General features: G+C 47.8%; 1 protein-coding gene across 1 annotated transcript in view; it reads left to right on the top strand.

Moving 5' to 3' along the window:
• The window catches only part of PPP1R16B (protein phosphatase 1 regulatory subunit 16B), a 64983-nt gene that overhangs the window by 19690 nt on the left and 23988 nt on the right, over positions 1 to 21305 (top strand). The window contains exon 2 of the mRNA XM_052789576.1: positions 306 to 708. Coding sequence (XP_052645536.1) covers positions 462 to 708 — 247 coding nt within the window. The 5' untranslated portion in view covers positions 306 to 461. The remainder of the gene's footprint in view (positions 1 to 305; positions 709 to 21305) is intronic.

Below are 21305 nucleotides of genomic sequence, written 5' to 3'. Positions count from 1 at the left end.
TCAAATACTATGGAAGATCTTTGCTCATTAAGACTTCCTTCTGCTCATAAGAGAGGGCTACCTTGAACTATAGATGTGAATGAATTGCACGGTTAAGCTACTGGGTTTTGCTTCGGTGTTTGGAGTGGGTGAAGGATGGAATCACAAAGCCTGGTGAGAACAACCAAGCAATTAAAGTGCAATTAAGCGAGCTACCTTTTGAGATGGTAGGTGTTGCCCATTGTGTTTTCCAACAGGCTGGTCTTAGTTGCTTGTCTGCATGGGATGATGAGACTTGATCTCTCACACTTTCCTCCTCATTTCAGGTTTCCACCGTGTTCTCATCAGGCACTGCAATGGGCCCTTCCCAGCTCGGCCTCAAGATGCTGGTATAGCAGCAGGCGGCCGCGATCCGGAGGACCTGCGGTGGGACATCGTTTCCTGCTGGGGCATCCTTCATCCCCTCTCTCTCGGCAGAAGCGATGGATGCTCATGTGGACCTCCTGACAGAGCTGCAGCTGCTGGATAAGGTGCCCACACTGGAGAGGCTGCGGGCAGCCCAGAAGCGGAGGGCTCAGCAGCTGAAGAAATGGGCGCAGTATGAGAAGGAGATGCAGCACAAGAAGCGGAAGCATGAAAAGAAGAGAAATGCTGTTAACCGAAAGAAAGTGTCTTTTGAAGCCAGCGTTGCCCTGCTGGAGGCTTCTCTGAGGAACGACTTGGAGGAAGGTACGGCACTTGTATCTGGTGATTTTTTTTGTCTGGCTACATGTGAGGTCCCTGTAATGCTGTGGTGTGCAAAGGCATCTGTGTTGACATCCGTGGACTGGACTACCCTTGACGTGGTGTTGGTCTCTGGAGTGTTGCCATCTCTGATATAGCTATGGGGTCCTCAAAGCACTGTGTGACACCAGCGTTACCTAGACTGACATCAGGAGTGGGCGCATGAATGCCAGGATAGGGCAGGAGTTAAGACTGAGATTTGGGGAAAGGTCTTTTCTCTTTCTCTCTTGCCTTTTCACACTTTCTACTTACAGAAGGTGAAACGCTTCTTTGCCTTCTGGATGTGCCTCTTCTAGTGGCTTTATGGAAGTCCGTTGCAGGGATTTACATGTCAGTGTAAATCTCTTCAGCTTCCCTGCTTGGGGGGATGGATTGAGAGCTACATGGATGTATGAATTTTTTCCCTATTCAAAATACTGAAAAGCATGCCTTTGCTTAATGCTTTGTATAGAAGAGAACTGCAAATTGTTCAGAAATTGGTGTAATTGCACCATTTCAAAGTGGATCAAAGTGCTTTGCTTTTGCTTCAAAATCTGAAGGGGCGAAAAAAAATATGTCTAAAAGTCAATCCCCATTAGCCTCAGCATAGCATGGGGAAAGCCTGTAAGCTCTGGGGAGCCAGAGTTTACATCTCTGCAGAGAAGTAAAAATGTTTCCCAGGAGACCTGGAGCAGCATTTGGGGTTGCCGCTCTGTCAGGTAGCAAAATCGGTGTGATCTTCCTGATCCCTTGGCATGGCAGAGACAAGGGAGATAGATGCTTAGGAAACCTGGCCAGTTGAGTTGCATCTCTGCTAGTGAATGTTGCTCTAGTTTCCAGCCTCTTTTGCAAGAAGCAGTATATACTTGCCAGGTATGTGGGTGGAAGGCAAGGACCTTGTCTTTGCCTTGTGAGGAATCTCCCCAAAGTCATGTCCCTGTTTCTGAGAAGGTGCCTTTTGTGCACTGTAACTTGTCCTCATGTGGGTGTTTTGCACCCGTTTGGAAACGGAGCACTTTGGTGGTGGACAGTGGTGCCTGCCTGGGCAGTGTGTTAAAAGCATTTGCCAAGCCCTGCTGTGTGTCTGTGGTTTTGCGTGCATTTGTAGCCTCTCTCTGGGAGAGCAGACCTGTGATAATGCCCTGGAAACTGCAGGCTTTTATTTGTTTCTTCTTTGCTTTAAAGGTTTAACAGTTAATTCCAGCTCTGTGCTCCAGTGAACCAGTGTTTCTTGCTCTGAGCCATTGTAGTCTTCTAGGAGAGCCCCAGCAGTGAAGCCAGCTAGAGCCCTACTGTGAAATTGTGTCTATTGACATTGCCTGAGATGACAGATTTATGACTTGTATTGCCTCTGCCTGTGCTGGCAGATACTTGGCAGGGTATGGCTTTGGGTTTTGTACGCAGCTGCCCACCTGTAAGTGACAGGTCGTAGTTTTGGGGTGGATAACGAGTGTTTCATCGTCCTCCTCTTTGTGTGGTGACGGTGCCTCTGCTCAGCGCTTGGGCTGGAGGGTGCGATGGGGCCGATGGGTCTGTGAGAGGCCCAACTTTTTAGTTTTGCTTTCTGCACTTTCTGGCTTTGGGCCTGGGCAGTTTGGAAGGAGGGGAAACTCCTTCACTGTCTGCCTTACAAATATTTTCCATTTTTTTTTGAGATGCACAAAAGGTGGAGGTGTTTGCAAGCATGGCACTGGTAGCGGGTAGTTGTGCACCCTGATGGCAGTGAGCAGGCAGGGCTGGTGTGTGTTCAGGCAACGGCATTAACGTACCGGTGGCACAGGTCCTGTGGACAACAGTCTTGCACCACATGTGGACATGGATACTTTGCTGTTGGGGGTACAGGAGTTGAGCTTTCAGCTCACAGCTTTACTCTTTTCCTCCTGTAAGGGAAAATCCATTGCAGCAGGTCTCTTTTGGTACTGTAATTGTGTTGACCTCATTCCATAGGCGAGCCCAGGTAGTGGGCTTTAACCGTCGGTCGCTCTTTCCGATGCGATGCTGGTTACATCAAATGTGATACAGGCACTTCCCTGCTTGGTGGAAAATCAACCTCTCCACCCACCGGAGAGGGCAGGGGCAGTATCCGCGGTGCCACAGGCACTTCCCTGTGTAGCTGGATTTTTCAGATGCCTCACGTTTTTAAATTTGATTTGCTTTGTGGTCGGTTAGTTCAAGTCCTAAAAATAGTGGGGGGGCAGGTTCTGTCCCTGGTCTGCCCCCTCTGTGCTGTGGGACCAGTATAAAGGGGAGGATGGGACAGAGTCAAACCCAGATGCCAAACTGGGAAAACTCCTTATCAAGTGCCCTAGGCCAAAGTGAGGGAATTCGTGGGCTTTTGGAGGTCCCGGATGATTATTTTGGTGTATGAATGATCTTTTGTTTCCATGTGGGAAGTGGAGGGGGAGGTGAAATATAAATGATTAAGAAGTTGAGAAGTTAGCGTGAGGAAGGTTAGAGAGCTGGGGGTGTGGCTGGCGCACGTCACCTCTGAGCTACCTCTGAGCGGGTGTGCCATTTCCATTCTTTGTTACTTTTCTGTAGTTTTGTATTTATTTTTAAGGTTATCGCTCCTGAAGTGGGAGAGGGGATGGTAGTAGGCACTGTGCGATGAAATTGGGGGAAAGAAAGAAAGCGGAGTTGAATAGCAAGTTGGCTCTTTGCTGGAAGGTGTCTTGTGCTGTGGTGTAACCTCCTGATGGAGGCGGTGGGTTGAACCCTGTAGGATGGAGTCGGTGGGTGCAAAACCCTGCTCTGCTCTTTGGGGAGCAGCTCTGTGTCCCTGAGGACCTGGATGTGCTGACTTCACTGTCTTTTGTCTGTGCCTTGCCCAGGTGTAACTGAAAGACCAGTGCTTGCTTCGCTCAGCTCCTGTGCGCCCATGTGTATCTGCAGCACCTTCCCTCATCCCTGTTTCCTTCTGCCACCCTGCCTTCCCACTTAGCCTGTGACCTCTGGCTCTGCAAATGCAGCAGCCTCAGAGAAGAGGACGTCTTTCCCCTGTAAGAAATCCAGGTTCCTCTATGGCTGCTGAAGGGTGACTGTGCGTGTTGCAGCATTGCTGTATCTCAGCGTGGTGGCAAAGCAGGTCTGAAGGCAAGGACCCCAGGGAGCATCAGCCCCGGCGTGGGCAGGAGCTGTGAAGGGGTGACGGCTCCTGCCTGCTTGTTACTCCCATCTTCTGCAACAGATCTGTCAAAATATCCCAGGTTTAACAAACAAGCTGCTATTAAAAGCCCCTTTGGATCTCTGTTGACAGAACCAGGGTAGGGAGCACACTGCGAACACGCTGGTGGCAGATGTGAGCAGACAGTCATGCTGGGGAGAAGTAGGTGATGGGCAGTGACCCCAGACCGAGGGCAGCGGGTCCCCCTGGCCTGCAGTGTGCTGGCCAGGACCTTCAGTTTGGAAAGCTGAAATATCCACAGACAGTTCGTGGGTGAGCTCTGAGGTGAGAGCAGAGCGCTCCCAGTTGCCACACCGGGCCTGCTCTGCTCTCCCCTGTGGAGGAGCTGGGAAGGGGTATCTGTGGAGGCGCATCACACACAATCACCATTTTAAGTGGAAATATGTTCAAGTCCTCATCCAGCTCTAGGGACGATCTGAGCTGGTTGCAGGGAGATGGTGCAAAGGGGAGGACACTCAGTCCATACGGAGCTTAGAGGGAGCGGCAGGGTTGTGTACAACCTCTGGGCTGTTCTAATGGCTGCGAAGAAGAGTTGCTTTATAATGCAATAAAACAATGCTTTATAAGCTACCATACTAATCACAAAGAAATTGTAAGGGCTGCTGAAGGCTGTGGCCCTTCAAGGCTGTCCTGCAAGGTGATGGACTGAAACCGTGGGGAGGAGGCTGGTCCTGCCATTCCCAGGGCAGCACCTCATCCCCGAAAGCAGCCCTGGCTGCTGCAGAGCTGTCGTGTCCAGGTCTTTCTACATCGCTGAGTTCCTATGTAAGGAGCCCCAGAGCGTGGGGAGAGGAGCTGGTGTTCTGTAAATTGAAAAAAGACATCCCAGAGGTGGGTGAAGTGGCTGCCTGTACAGGTGTGTGGCATTTGCTGCCTTGAAGTCCCTTTGCACCCCCGGCCTGTTTGCAAGGGCGAGCTCCCACTTGAATGACAGAAGCGGGAGGTGTTCGTGTTAGCTGGGGGGGTGAGCTGTGTTCGCTTCAGTGAACCAACGGAGAAATAAAGCCCCCGGAGGACCAATTCACCTTCCAGCAGCACTGGAGGTGCCCTGGTTTCTCCTGCTCTTAGATGAGAGTTGCCTCCCCTCAGGCACCTGCTTCCCCCCTGGCCATGGCTCCGGGGAAACATCGCTGCAAAGTCCTTCAGCTCCCACCTTCTGGCACTTCATCCTGCAAGCAAAACTTTGTCAGAGCCAGAGTGTTGCATAAAACAGTGTTTCTGCAGAACTTTGACCATGCAGATCCTTACAGCTGGTGAGCCAGAAAGTGAATGAAAACTCCGGTTTGATGACCTTGGACTTGGCATCCAGCAAAACGGTTCCCGTTAGCAGAGCAGTGGGCGCAAGCTTGGGACTCGCTGGGTCCTGCACCAGTGTGGAGAAGATTTCCTCGGGGAGGGTATAAGTATTGCACAGCTTATTTGTGTAAATACATCCCCCACGTTTCCCTCCCTGCCAACCCTTAAATCTCCTGTAAATGTGTGTTAACAATGAGTGTGGTAGACCCTTTTAAGAGCCATCCCCAGGCAGCTCCTACTGCGCTCCCTCTGCACCTTTCTGGAATAAACCCAACCTTGTCATTTGCAAAGGCACTTTAAAAAGAGGCCCTAATTAGTGTCTATAAATTGCTTGCTTTAACCTTTCCAAGTTGATGTGATCTGTTCCCTTGTTACTAAAAACCTTTTATGAGGTGCCTTAATTTTCCACCCACATTATTAGTCTCCTGAAGCTTTTTACATGAGGTTCCTTTGTCCAAGTCTGTGAGCAAGTGCATTTATCTGTCTGAGAAGACTTTTCTCCTGGGTTTTTTTTCCCTTTGAAGGGCTCTGGAAAAAAAAAAAAAAATCTTATTGCCAGCAGTCTGAGTGAATATCTGGGTATTTGGGGAATGACTCGAGTCAGAAATGAAAAGTTTCTGTTCAATAACAAAGGCGTTTCTTGAGTTTTAAACTCCATAGGTGTGGAAATGAAAGCTGTCCTCTTTGGGAAGCTCTGTGTGGGAGCCCTTGGCAAAGATGGATTTTGCTAATTTTGTTAATGGTGGTTGGTATGTCTTCCAAAAGTAGATTCATATATTTGGCCACATTTAACTTGGCTTTTTCATGCAATCTGGATGAAATGCCAATGTGGGGTGGCTTGCATATGGCAGCTAACTAGATGGCATCCGGGAGCACGAGCAATATTGAATATGCAACTTTCTCTGTTGTCATAACAAGTAAATAATCTTTTTTTTTTTTTTTTCCTGACTTCCTGGAATTTCAATCAAGTGGGAAAATTATTTCCATTTCCATAAGAGCTTGAAATGCCAACTTTTCTGTTTGGAAATTAATGCTGAAAGTCCATCTCAGGTTTTCCTGGGATGAGGCCCTCTCCCTCCCCAAATTTGGAGTCAACTTAAACATTTTGTTTCAAACTCTTTCTTTAATCAAAAAAGTTTGATCAGAATTACTTTTTTTTTACTTTTCAAATAACAAAATGAGATATTTCCTGCCCTTCAGAATGTGTTTTCTAAAATGTGCACCAGCTGTTGTAGAAGAGCTTTGGTTTCAGTGGGTCAAGCATCTTCTTAATCCCTTTAAGAAAGATTGGGGTGTCTGTTCTCGGGGTGCTGGCTGTTGCATGCACTGAGCATCGCTGCTTGCTGTTTCAAGACATGCAAGTTGGGAAACAGACTTTTTCCATACCTACAGACCAGACATTCTGCATCTCTTGAGTTTCTCGATTCACAGCAAGGCTCATAGCACAAGCAGCCTCCCTCCTGCTCCCTGAGCAGTGAGCTGCTTTTCTTGACTAAAACAAGAACTGAAAACGTGCATGCGAATGTGCTCTGACTGTCCTTTCCAAGCAATGGTGATGTAGGGATCCTGGCTGGAATTTTTTTGATCAAAATTTAAACACAACAACCCCCCCCCTCTTGCAGGCCTGGCTGCCCAGCCCCACCTCCGTGGGCACATCTTTCCGCTTGTACCTTGTTTCAGCAGGGCGTGCATTCTCGGCTTGCATGATGGAAATGGGTTGGTTTCACATCGTTTCGGTTTCTGGCTTTTATGCATGTGCCAGCTTCCACCATTTCTGATACCACTGAAAATATTTCTTGTGTATCTTGTAATAAATAGTATTACAAGATAATGAATAAACATTAGATTCAAACTACTTGTCCCTCTAGTAAGGATGGTCTGTTTGGATTCAAGGTGTTTTAAATCAAACAGGGATTGGCCAATGACTGCTGCTGATCCCAGATTTTATTTCTTACTAGAAGTGGTTTAAATCACTTAATTGGCTTCTAAAATTTGGCTACAATGTGTTTTGGAGGGGAGACTCAGAACTGGGGTCTCATTGGTTGCATGTACCCCTAAATGCAAACTGGGCATTTCTTTGGTTTATTAGTATTGTTGACGGTTGCTTCTCAATGCAACCGTGAGTAAGGAGTATTCCCTTTTGAAAGGAGATACGGACAATGGGGAGTAAAGGCTGAAACCCTTAGGGTTGTGCATGCAAGGTGCAGTAGGTAGGATATGTAAGGTCACCATCTGCTCTGCAAACCCTGCCCGGCCAAATCACAGCAGGGAGGGCTCAGGACGCAACGGCTGCCTTGACTGGGAACGTCAGGACTTTTGTCAGCCAAAGGCAGATTATCAATGGGACCTTAATTCAACCAGGTGCTCGGAGATGTTTATGCCTATAACCAAGTACTAAATCACTGGCATTTAACCTTTCCCTTCCCTGTCCTGGCTGCTCTGCTTCCAATGAGGTGGAGGCAGCCTTGGATGGCTGCTTATTTTCTGCTATCTACAGGCTGCCAAATGTCAAAGCCAGAACTTCCCAATCAGAGCCTGATAATACTTACTGATATATCAGTGGCCAGTAACTTCCCAGCTTGGTTGTCCGTGTGATTTCCCTGGGGGGATCACTGCCTGCCATCCGCACAAGGGGGACCAAGGCATGGAAATGCAGCGATGGCCATGGGTACGGGTTGGATGAAGCACTGAAAGCAGTACGCCTGGCTGCCTGCTGGAGGGATCACGGCGTGGAAGGGCTGACATTACATCCCAGCCAGTTCCTCGCTCTGGGGGGCTGTGACATGGAGTTTCTTGCAGGCAACGTGTTTCTTGCCTGCCTGGCTGCCTTCCAGTTGCGTGCTGTTTCCTACGCTCCAATTAACTGTGTGTTTGTCCCACTCCAATAACGAGAAACCAGAGAGTGTAAATAGCAGCTCAGTCGGGGACCTCTGGTATCTTCTGCGTAATAAGCAGCAGCAACCCAGAGTGAAATATCGTCTGTCTTCCCATCTTGGCTGTGACCTCTGATAGCCAAGGCTCTGTCTCGCTGCAGTGCTGTGTTGTGATATCTAACCCAATTCTGCCAAAAGGGTGTAAGACATTAGCCTGATAGCTCCTGAGAGCTTGCTGGTACCTGGTATTTTGCAACATCATTCTGTTTTCAAGTGTATTTTGTCAAAAAAAAACCCCCAAACCCCAAACCAAAGCAACCCACAACCATAAGTACAGTTCTGCAGCCAAGTATCTAACTCTTCTTTGCAAATGAATATTGGTGGGAAAATGAGTATTTTTGGAGGTGAAACCTTCTTGCAGGGCTAACTCTCATGTGGCTGCTTTACCCTGATGCAGTTGAAAATGTGGTGCTTGGATGTAGTTTCTGGACAGGAAGAACTGTAAGCTGTGGCTGCAGGCTCTGCTTTCTGCCCCTTCTCCTGGTCAAGGAGAACTTGAAAAGTGGATTAAATCTATTTTTTTTTTTTCCAGATTTAAATTCCTGCCTTTTTGGATTTGGGCCAGCTCAGCTCAGCTGGTGTAGATTTCTTCCTCCTAGAATCATGGAAAATAGAGGTTGAGAGGGCCTCAGGAGGTCATGTAATCCACCTCCTGCCCCAAGGCAGGATCAACTGTATCTAAAAAGCTTGCTAATGAGGTTGGAGTTAGGTATCTTAGTGTATTTATAGGCATCTCCACAACACAAGAGCACATGTACCTGTGCAAGTGCCCCTGCTTCTCATTCAGTTCTGCATATTTTTCCTACTTGCTTATATTTGTCTTCCTTTATTTTGCTTTGCATCCCATCCTTACGCTTATTGACTGCAAGTTTTCCTACTTCCGTGAAGAACGCTCTAATTCTTTCTTTAATAGCAGTTGCTATGGCAGCTGGTTCAGGCGGTGCCTTATAACCCAGTGCTGAGCTGCTTTTACATACACTTTCACTGCTTGTTTTTTTTCCCTCTGGAGCCTGGCCAGATCTTTGGGAAACCTTATCACCCACTGCAAATGTCTTGACAAAAAAATAAAATTAAAAAAAAAAAAATCAGGTTCTGGCACAACTGTTAAAAAAAGTCTCCTAAGCCTTGCCTACCCTCTAACCTGTCACCCAGAGGATGCTAAATAGGCCAGGAAGCAAACTGTTTAATTCTGTCTGCTGATGCCTTTGTAATCAAAAGCCAAGATGGAATCAAGCACCCTGCACTCCTTTTAATTCAGGGAACAAGAGTCCATGTGCAGCTACTAGCAAGCGGATGCAGTTTCCGCTGAAGTCCCTGCAATTTGCAACTGCTTATTGCTGAATTTGGCCTCTGGATTCTCTAGATAGTGTGAGGTAGACAGGCTGTAAATATCACTCATGTAGGAAACTGGCTTTAGTTGCTCTGTTGTGTTTCCCATGCTCCATATACATTTTATAACAGTTTGCAGCATCTGTCAGTTTGGCCGAGGATTTCAAGCTATATCTCAACTCCCTTTTTCCTGGTGGTCTCATCTGTTCTGCCTGGCTTTGCTTTCAAAATGGCACAGAGGGCTGGTCCCTGCCTTGAGTGTAAGAGCACCAAGCTCTGAATTGCAGTGGGAATTTTCCAAAGTCTCATTTATCTTTGTGTGCCTTTACCTGGGCTGACAAGAGAAATCCTATTAGTTAAAAAAAGAAAAACCAACCCCCCACCAAACAAAAGAAAACCACTTTCTTTTTCTCCTAAGGGCTACTGCTATAGTGATCACCTCTAAAAAGGGGAGACTAGAGAAGGAATTAAGCTGAAAGTCACTCTCACGCCGTTCTCCTTGCTTGCACCAGCCCTATTTTAACTCAGTTGGCAGCTGATGGTTTCCACAGTAGAGAAGTATTATCTGCACACAGCTTGTATTTTGTCCTGTGTTACACCAACATCTGTCTGGAAACATCCATGTTTTGAGTGGGTGGGGGAGATTCTGGCACCTTCAAAGTATTTCCACTCTGGTCTGATTCAGAGCAGCAAAGGTTGGAGATCAAGTGCTGATACTTGCACGTGCACGGTTCTGGTTGAAACGACAGTAGTGAGACATGACAGCTTGGTGCATTCAAAGTCTTTCAAATTATCCAATCTGAAGGATTCTCTATGTCAAAACTATCTATTTCAATAAAAGCAAAATTTTACTAGGAGAATATTATTGATTTGAAAACCATGAAGTCCTTGCACAGGAATGGAGCAGCTCTACTGCACTGAGGTTTCATTGCTGCAGAACATCTGTGGTTGGGACAAGGAAGTCACCTGGAAATCCATACCAGCTCTCAGCCTCTTGGAGTTGGAAAGGAGCAATGACCCTGCAGTGAAGGACAGCCATTTCACTCAAGTTAAGGACGTGGAGAGAAGAGCACTTTCTGCATCTGTCTACCAATGTTGGGTTCAGTTCTCATGTGTTTTCAGAGGAGACAGGTGAGTGTCCGGGGTGCTGTGATTAACCCTCTGGAGAGTCTGTCAGCTCTACAGAGACCAGGACCTAACTGAGAAACCTGGGGCTGGACAACATGTAGTGCTCCCACGGAGAGCGAGTTTCAGCCTACTTAGGAGCTCAGACTCTTTCTGTGACTCTCAAACTTTTCAGACCTGGTTTATTTTTTCACTTCAGATCCTGTCAGTTTGCCTTTAATTAGCAAGGCTAGAGCAGGGCTCCATGGGAACTTAAATGGGACTCTTCTTTTAATTAAAATTTGGGTTTGGTAGCCTGAAATAGCAGGAGCCAGAGCTCCAGCGAAGGAGGACAGTCCCCATGGATCTGCAGTGACATCTGCCTGGCTGTCAGGCAGTTGATCACAGGGTTTTCTTTCCTCCTAAAGCTGATGCTGTCAAAACAATGACGTAAGTCCCTCAATGTGATATGGACCAAGCTACCATTCAGCTACCACTAACTGGGGGCTTCTTGTGAATTCCTGAGCATTTTGGCACAGATCTCTAAAGATATTTGGATATTTTTAACTTCCACTGAAGTCAGTTTGGTTTGGTCACCTAACCTTAAGAATACAGAGTGCTTCTTAAGAATACAGAGTACATCTGAAAAATGCTCAGCTCCTTTCTGTTGGATGGTGGTGTAAAGGCCACCTAGTTAAGCACTTCTGCCCCATGGTATTAAAATACACTGACATGGCATTTTGTGCCCCTTGGTGATTGCCCCGATCAGCACCAGGAGTTCCCAGCAGCAGTGGAAACATCTCGCCTCTGCTGCGGGGAGGAGGGGTTCCCTGGGGCAGCCATTACCCAGTTCTGGGAACCGACCCCGGTGCTGTGTGCTCCCCACCCTCCTCCTTCCCTTCCCACAGGAAGGGGTTGTGGGTTTTCCAGCTGTGGGACAGGAAAGAAATAGGGATCCTGTTTACCTACCCACTGAGCTGCTCACATCTGTTTAAAACTTCTCCTTGTAACATGCTGCTTATCGCTGTGGCACCTCGTTTGCCAGCTGTCCTGTCCCTGCTGTGCCCTCTGGAAAGAGATCCTTCATGCAGCATTGTGCATGGAGGTCCTGAGGTGCCACAGCTAGGATGCTGGAGAGGGCTTCAAAAGCCAGCAGGCTGATTTGAGGGGTTAAAATGCCAGCACTGGTTGCTGTGTAACTGGGAAATGAAATTAACAGCTTTGTCACCCACAGACCAGGGGGTCTTGGGACTGGGGGGGCAAGAGAAGGTTATTTATTCACACCACAGTGGGCAAAGTTGGTCTTGCAGTTTTGTCCTGTTCCAAAGCAGTATCTGTCTTAGAGCCTAATAACATCCAACTCGATATCAGCTCCTTGGGAGGTGACAGATAGTGTCTGGCCTGTGCATGAACATGGAGGTTTGGTGGGACTCATGCAAAGCCTTGGCTACATTTATTATCTCTCATTAAAATATGAGAGGTCATTGAGCACTGGCTGTTTTGTTGTGGACATCCCTTTGCTCTTGTTGGGAAGTCTGAATTCTCTGCAGCTGCAGTAGAAGCCTGCAGCGTGGCAGACCTGCTGTATGGGAGCCCACCTTCCACACTGGACGGGAGGTGGCTCCGAAGCAGGAGAACCAGGAGGGCTTCCCGTGCACGGGACCTGGGAGCACTCTGCGCTTCTACGTGCTCTCGATGCTACAGGAAGGTCTTGCTTCTGTACAGGAGCAATTTGTCGCATCGTTACAGCTCTGAGAGCTGTGAGCAAAGGCAAGCAGGGTGAGAGAGCTGTGACTGGAGAGGGTTTGCTGGTGGAAATGCTTGTGGGGTAGGTGAAGGGAAAGCTGGAGGTCTCCTTGCCAGAGCAGGATGCACACGATGCGGGAGCAGGGCGAGCAGCGCAGCCTGCCCCTGGCTCTGGAACAGCCTCCTGGAGCAACAAAAATCTTGTTAGATTTGGTACAATTTGCAGTGTACAGAGTGATCGTGTAAAATGCTGACTTGTGGGCTTAGGCTTTTAACCTGAGCAAAAGGGTCACAGGCTGGGGCGGTATTTGCTTTGGAAAGAAAACGTGTACCTGTGCTTGTGCATCCCCTGGGATGTCCACAGCTCCAGAAAGCAGGGGGACTGGCAGGAGCACACGGGGACGTGGCCAGGGCAGCATTCTCCGAGACTGCTGGCGAGGGGAGCTTTTTGTGCTGTCATCAACCCTGGGGAGCGAGTTGTTCCCGTGGGGTTTGGGGAGAGTGGGTGTGTGAAGGGCTCTATAGGGCTTTTTACCCTGCCAGCCTAGGTGTGTCTCGCTGCACAGGTGATTGCACTGGCTGGCCCTGGTGTTAATGAGAAGCCTGGTAGCCGTGCTGTGCGTGGCAGAGGGTTTTCAGGTAGTGGTTAACAAGCGACTGGTGGAGCCAGGAGCCCAGGCACACAGCAAGTCACTGAGTGGCTGCATTTAACTAAAATTAGACCTTTGTAAGTGGTGGTGGCAGCTGTGCATAACAGTGAGTTAATCTCGCAGGGGAGAGGATTTGCTAGAGGAAGTGATGGCTCCCAGGTGCCCTGGCCAGTGCAGGTACTGGGAGCTGGGATCTGTATCAGGCTTCCATTGGGAAGGCAGGCACGGTGCCCCTGGGGTGTGCATGTGTCGTGTTCCTGCAAGATACAGTGATACAGCGCTGCGAGCATCCTGAGGGGAGCACGAACATGCCCTGCCTTAGTCCAAATGCTGGCTTGTATCAGGGACCACATAACTACACTCATGTGCATCCACGAGTGGGATGCTCAGGGACCCACACATGGGCACAGCCAGTGCTTGAATCAAATCCTTCCTGCATGGCTCTTCCCACTGGCTGAAATGGGCTGAGCCAAGAGCCTTGGTCTGGTGAGGTGGCTTCAACCTGCCTGTAATAGGAACAAGCTGCCCGGTGCAGGGAGAGTGGCACTGCCAACAGGCACCGAGCATCACTTACTCTATTTAATTAAATTTTGGGGGGCTTTTTTTTAATGGCCTTTTTTTTTTTTTTTTTTTTTTGGACAGCTGCTTAACTGGGAAATTAAGCTGGGGGGGAGGGAAGCTGTCTGTATTTAAAAGGGTCTACCCTTCACCCATAAATCTGTGCCAGATCCATTGGTACATGCTGGCTGCTTTGTGTGACCCTGGTAAGGAAAGCAAGCATAAATGTCACTTTATAGCTGTTCTGCTTTGCTCAATGAATCTGGATCAGTGGCTCTTTCCCTCCTAATCAGGTTAGTTTCCTTTTGATCTACTCCTGTCGGGGGAAACCTAAACCGATATAGCTATTCCCATCCATTTTCCATTCGCCTGATGGCTTTTTCCACAAGGCCATGTCAGCTTAATTACTGTTGAGTTGTCTGATGCTGTAGCAGCTGACGCTCTGGTGTATAACTTTGTAAATCTTAGCCAATATTCGTTGTGAATTTTTTGCCAGATGTTTTGTTTCATTTTTGGACAGATTAGTTTTAAATTGGCAAATGCACTAGATTTAAGGAGAAGACAATTGCTACTAGCTGTCAGAAAGAAAGCACTAATTATCAATCATGTTTTATTGAGCCTCTGTTGAACTGATTTGCTGCAGAAAACATCATTTTCTTGTAGTCTATCTTCAGGAAATCTGATTTTTGCGAGTTCTGCTCTCTCGATAATGGTGATGTATGCTAGAGCATAGAATAGAGGAAAAATTAGCTCAGGATTAAAATCTGTGACACCCTGGAATTTAAATCACCTGTTTTTAGGAGCACAAAACCATTATCCGTGCTGGTGTGCCATAAAATCATTGCAGATGCGTGTTCCTTGTTGCTTTTGCATGTAAACCCTGCCTGTGCACATGATTTACAGCGCCTTTCCGGATGCAGCAGGGTTTAGTGAATGCAGTGGCTTGTTTGTTTGCTCTGAATAGGCCCCGGTTTTGAAAATGAGCCTTGAGTTACTGTGAGACAAGATAAGAATAGTTGGGGGAAATTTCAGTGTTCCTGCCTCGCTCTGGGGCTTGGCTGCGGTGCTGCACTTCCCGTGACTCAGAGCAGCAGCAAGGCACCGGCTTCCTCTGAAATCACTTGGGTTTTGCAAAGCTCCTGGTACGGTCATTAAGTAAATCAGGTTTTTAGTGAGTTATTCTCCACTGCAGTTGCATGTGATGTCTAAAACGTGTGCTCCTGTTGTCGTTACTGCACTCGAATTGAGTACCTGGAAAGGCAGGTGGAGGCAAAAGGGCATCTTCCAAAGAGGCTCATGTAGCCCTTTCCTGATTCCAAACTGGTTTCGTTTTTCTCTTGTGATAAGTTGAATAGGGGTCAGCAGTTTTTATCAAGCTATTTTTCTTGTGAAAGGGAAGTGTTATCTGTGAGGGGAGATACGGTACCCTGTGTGACATGGACATATGGGAGCTGATCCAGAAATGTGGCCAAATAGGACCCGACAGTCGGTCGGCGTAGCCTGGCCTGTCTCTCACTGCTGGTTGAGTCCTGGGGGATGTGTTTCATCAACAGCAAATTTCTCCTTCAGAAATATCAGAAAGGAAGGGATTGCCAGCCAAGAAGGTAGAGAAACCTTGTCATTCCAATTTAGCCCACTATCTGAAGAAACTCCTTGATTTAAATACTCTGGGGTAGAGGAGGGATGGACCAGATGGTTGCAAAGCATCCCCAAACTGCTGACAATATAAGGACCTCTTTATAAGAGCTTCTGCTTCCCCCCCAGTTCCTTGAAGAACCTCTTTCTAATGCTCTTGGACTTTTACTGCAGAATAGAAATCCAAGGGAGGGTTTGCATATCTTGCCCAGCTGCTCTGGGGCTCAGGTCTATCTGAATTCCCATCTGACCAGGGCTCTCGTGACTGGTTACTGGTGGGCTGGTGCTGGGGTGGAGGAGGTGGCTTTGCTTACGTCTTGTTCCCTTCCCATGGTGACTTCCCATGGTGAGTCTGCAGATCACAGCTGCCGTGATTTGTTCCTCTCCACCTGCAGTGGGGATAACCCTGCCTGAACCTCGCCCGTGTGTGCTGAGCATTCATCTCCGCTTTTATAGGTGTTTTATTTACTAGAAATCCCTGGTGTGTATGTTCTCCTTTTTAATCCCTTTGCTGCTGCTGTGCATTACAGGCACGAACCACCTCAAACCAATTTGGTTTATTGGGTCTGTCTAGAGGAACCGCCCCGCTGGAGAGCAAGGCTTCAGCAGTGAAGAGGTTAATGCGGTCTGTCCCGAAAACTATCTGTGCCTCATGCCAAGCCTGATTGTCATCTTGCTCCTTTTAGCACCCGCAGTTGTTCTGTCCCCAGAGCACCGTATGTGGCCATTTGATCTATGAGGCATGCACGTTTGTTGGGAAACTGTCCCTTGCTTCAGAGCCCCTAATGCCCTGTTAGGTGGAAGAGGCAGTGCTGGAGCTTGCTGTTCCCTCTTGTGTCCTTCAACCGAACGTACATGGTGATGTGTGGAGATCTTGGCCAGCAAAATGTGTTCTGTCCCCTAGTAATAGGTTGCACAGATTATGCAACTTATGCAACCAGGGCCCATTTTAACTTGCTTTTTGCTGGTGATCCCCTTCTTCCCAGGTGTGCCGGATGGTGGAAAGGTAATGGTCCTCTTGGGGCGTGGAGCCAAGCCAGAGGTTACAGCTGTAAGAGCTGGCAGCAGCCAGGGCAGAAGAAGTGTGCAGCCTTCACGCACTCATTTTTCAAAGGGAAATATAGCTAGAATTTGGTTCAAGGTTTGTAGGTCAAGTTTCCATTATACAACTGTACTAGTTGCAGCTGCTCATGCGAGATCCAGACCTTGTTGGATGCTCTTGATCTGGTGGGCTCCTTTCCCTGGGAATTATTCTTTACAATGAGATGTACAGAAACAAACAGGATTTCTCTGTTGTAGCACTAACTGGGGTGGTGGAGTGGGTGGCTTGGAGTGGGATTTGCTTCAGTCTGTGAAAGGTGGGAAACATCTCACAAGCATTTGTTACAAACAGCTGCTTGGAAAGAAATCAAATTTTAAGACTGTGTTTTTTCCAGACAAAGGTAGGACCAAAAACACTTGAGGGATGGATCTTAAAATTGATCACAGATCTAGTAATGAGGATCAGATCTCCTGCATCTCCCTAAACAGGTACAAGTGCTCTTGGCACAAGTTGCACTGAGCATGTGGATCTTTGCCCATGTCTGAAGGACAGGTCTGTTTGTGTGAGGAAGGTTATACCCCTGGTTTAGTGAGTGAGAGTGCAACCCTCCCATTTCATTTCACAAGGGATAAAATGGTCCGTGCTGTCTCCAGGAACCACAGCATTTTGATTCCTGTCCCTCACGATGGTCTGTAAGGGCCCTGTCACCCTGGCTAGCCAGCCCCGCTCCCATTCTTGAAGGACTTGCTCTCGAAAAGGGTGTTGAGTAAGATGCTACAGGCCTCTTCTGCTGGATGTTGGTTAGCAGAAAAATACGTGTTCTTTCACCAGAAGCTGCCAAAGTTGCTCAGTTATACTCAGTGCTGGAGATACTGAATTTTGGTTTTAGTAGCAGGAAAAAGTAGAGGAGTGCTGGATCCGGCCCAAGCGGTTGCATGGGACTGCACATCTTCCCAGCACCGTGCATGAACCTCAAACTGACAACTGGTTCCCTGTGCTGTCACTGGGATCCACCTCGGCAACCTGTAATTAGTGCTGTCAGCAGAGCAGTGTGAGCAGCCACTTAAGCATTAATTACTTTAATGAACTTACTAAGGTGGGTTTAGGTACTAAAGCATTTTGTTGTTACTATAAATTTTTAAGTCAAAATATTAGACTGTGGAGTTGATGGGAGATGATGTAAAGCTCAAGCCTGGCGGCTTTCCTCTTGTCTTAATGTTCAAAGTGTGGGGTTTTTTTAGGTAATTTAATCATGCAGTCTTTTCTCCTCCATTGCCCAGAAGCAGCCATGGCCAGCAGTGTGGCAGGAGAGCGTAAGGAGGCTCTCTCCCCATTTGCTCATATATAGGTGTAAGGGATGCAGTGAGTACAGACAGGGCAATCTGCCATTCAAGCTCAGAAGATGGATGTCACCTTTCTTGCACCGTGACAGCTAAAAGGTGGCCCATGACGTCTGGGCTCTTGTAGTGTTAAATATGTAATGAAAAACTCCCTGATGTGAGGGAGCTCTCTTATAAGCAAACAGAATGGAATAAAATGGTTCATTAACAAAACTGGTTTTAATACAGAAGTTAGCAGAGTTTTCACTACTGTGGAGAGGAGAATAGTCCTGCCATTGCTAATGGCAAAACTTAATGGGGAATTTTAATGACTGTTAATTATTTTGAAAATTGCAGTTTTCTTGGGAAATGCAGTATACTTTGGCAAACTGAAGCTTTTCTCAGCTATTGCAGAAAGGAAAACTATAACTCCTCTGGGCTGACTCTTGCTGAAGAGGGTATGGGAGGCATTAGACTTGCAATACTAATGGGGAGAGTTGGACAGGGTCTTTCATCCCAGGACAGGAGACCTCTCGAAGGGACAAAGGGAGAGAATTGTGATATATTGCTCTCTCTCTCTCTGCTCCCTGCTGTTTCCTGCAACTGTGTGTTCCCAGCGTCGAGGAGTTGTGTCTTCAATGTTCAGAGATACTGCTCTGATAAATGGGATGCTTTAAACCTGCATAAAAGCTGTAGGAATGATGTATTTTTTAATTTGGTAGTTTAAACTATGTATTTTGTTAGTAAGCTCAGAATGTAAATAAAAAGCAAAAAAAAAAAAAAATTACTGTATGCACTGAGCCTGAAGTGCTCATTCAGAAACAGGATGAAACATCAGTGACCTGGTCTGAAGCACTAAGGCAAAGCACTTTCTAGAAGAGAATTTCAGCTCTTTTCCTCTTTATGTTAAGTAAAAGACTCCTAGACTGACCGTGAAGGCTGTTAGACCAGTCTTGTGAGTGTTGGGAGTCCTGAGCTCGCACCCCTGGTGTAAGCTGTGCCTGTGGGTTTGGACCCCAGACCTCCCCTCCCATGAAGAGCATCCTTGTTCCTCTGCCACGATGTACACAACTCCTCAGCAGTTTGTGAGAGGGAACTGGATTTCTCTCTCTGCCCAGGTCTGATCTGAAGGGTTTTGCTGAATTCAAGCCATATTCTGCAGATGAAAGTTTTAAGCTGACTGAGATGGCTTTTGAAAGTGAAGGAGCCACTCACTAAAAAGGAAAACGCTCCCAACCCTGTGCGCAGTTTCTTTTTTACTGTGTCCAAGTGCAGGAAGCTGAGCAGAGGAGAGCTGGCAGCAAAAGCTATCTTGTTTTGAGTTCGCGTGAGGCTGGCACTTTGGTGTCTGTGGATACGGCAGAGATGGGTGAAGGCAACAAGTTGGACTTTTTTTTCTCTCTGAAAAGTCTAAATAACCTGTCAGCCTCTCAAGCTGCTTCCCCGTGGGCTAACCTCCTGGCAACCACAAAGCTATATTGCATCATCCAGCCTGGGAACACTCATCTTCTACTGCTTGAGGTGGTGGGAAGCAGAAATCACATAGAACTTGTGACAGAAGTTGGAGAGAGTTTTCAACTTTGTGTGATGAGACAGGTGAAATAACTATTAAAACAAGGTGGTCTGTATGCAAAGCACTTGACAGTCAGGTTATAGACCAACCCAGGTTGTATCACTGCATGCCCACTTGTTTTGACCTAATTTACACGTCTTTTGTGCTGTCTCTGAGGAGTCGTGGAAGGCAATTTCAAACCTTCTTCAAAGAAATTAGGAAATGTTAAGGAAATCAATGTTTTGTCCACTCTTCTTCTTTTAATTTTTTTTTCTTTTTTTAACTTGGATGCTCAAGGTAATGGGTCTTAAATTTGGATTGCATGACTAGGAAGCTGCAGCAAGTTTATGCTGTGATCTTTATTGAGCAGACCATCCTCAACTGGATCAGGCCCAGGGCCCACGAGGAGGATGATCTCCAGCTTCAGGCCCTGGCTGGGGGGACTAGTGTCCTCTGTGCACAGCAGCCGTCACACCGATTTCTTTCTGTACCTTCTGTCAGGCCCATCTCATTCATTATAAGTATTACTGGAGCTGTGAAAAACCTGCATTTCTGCCAAGCTCAGGTGCTAACTTCTGATTCAACTCTTGAATGTATGAACTGGTTTCCATGCAGTGCTGAATACCTTTGATGATGATGTTCACAGATAAACTCTCTTGACTTCTCTGACAAGGCTTTGGTGGTTGCCAAGGGGGGGGAGAGAAGTCCCTGTGGCTCTCTAATCCATTTGGTTATGTTGAAAACAACTCTGCAGCATGGAGAGTTGGGCTGCACAGGCATTTCTTGGAAATGCCCCTACTTGGTATGCGGTGGTAGAAGGATCACCCACACCTCCAGGCCAGGTCCCACCAAGGGCCAGCATGCCACTAGCTGTGGGACTTTGTGCAGTTGCGTGGTGGCCCATGACAGCTGCCCGCTGCCTCTGTGTCCTGAGCCGGCATCGGGCTGTCGCGGGCGCTGCGAGGCAGCAGCTGCGTGGGGGTGATGCTTGACATTGAGGGTTGCTTTGGGATTGGAGGGGCTTGACCTGGAGAGTAAATTGAATGTGATTTTTTATTAATACAGAAAAGAAATTCTAGAGTGTGTGATTTGTCTGTGTGTGATAGGTGCTGAAGTGAAGATTGAAAGAGAACAGGGTTCGATTCCCCGACAGGGAGAGGCGCGCTCGCGCGTGCGCTTTTGCCGATGACACCAAGTTGGGAGGCAGGTTGATCTGCTTGAGGGTAGGGAGGCTCTACAAAGCGATCTGGACAGGCTGGATCGATGGGCTGAGGCCAATCATGTGAAGTTCAACAGGGCCAAGTGCCGGGTCCTGCACTTGGGTCACAGCAACCCCATGCAGCGCTACAGGCTTGGGGAAGAGTGGCTGGAAAGCTGCCCGGCAGAGAAAGACCTGGGGGTGCTGGTTGACAGCCGGCTGAATAGGAGCCAGCAGTGTGGTGCCCGGGTGGCCAAGGTGGCCAACGGCATCCTGGCCTGTATCAGAAATAGTGTGGCCGGCAGGAGCAGGGAGGTGGTTGTTCCCCTGTATTTGGCACTGGTGAGGCCGCACCTCGAGTACTGTGTTCAGTTTTGGGCCCCTCACTACAAGAAAGACATTGAGGTGCTGGAGCGTGTCCAGAGAAGGACAACCGAGTTGGTGAGGGGCCTGGAGCACAAGTCTTATGAGGAGCGGCTGAGGGATCTGGGGTTGTTCAGTCTAGAAAAGATGAGGCTGAGGGGAGACCTTATTGCTCTCTACAACTACCTGAAAGGGGGTTGTAGTGAGGAGGGTGTTGGTCTCTTCTGTCAGGTGTCTGGAGATAGGACGAGAGGAAATGGCCTCAAGTTGAGGCAAGGGAGATTTAGGTTAGATATTAGGAAAAATTTTTTTACTGAGAGGGTCGTCAGACATTGGAATAGGCTGCCCAGGGAAGTGGTTGAGTCACCATCCCTGGAGGTATTCAAAAAGCGAGTGGATGGGATACTGCAGGACATGGTTTAGGGGGCATGGTTGATGGTTGGACTCGATGATCTTGAAGGTCTTTTCCAACCAAAATGATTCTATGATTCTATGATTCTGTTCTATGAAACTCTGGGGGAATTGTGGGATTTGATCAGCCCCAAAAACTTGCAAACTTCTGGGACTTGGGCTTGTGAGAGGGCAGATAAAAAAGAAGTGGTCCTGCCTGGGTTGCTGGTAAAGATCAGAGATGGTTGTCAAATGTAGGCTTGGC

This window comes from Harpia harpyja, chromosome 1, assembly GCF_026419915.1.
Source record: "Harpia harpyja isolate bHarHar1 chromosome 1, bHarHar1 primary haplotype, whole genome shotgun sequence".
Lineage (NCBI taxonomy): Eukaryota > Metazoa > Chordata > Aves > Accipitriformes > Accipitridae > Harpia > Harpia harpyja.
The sequence above is the reverse complement of the archived record's forward strand: the minus strand, read 5'-3'. Positions and strand labels throughout refer to the sequence as shown.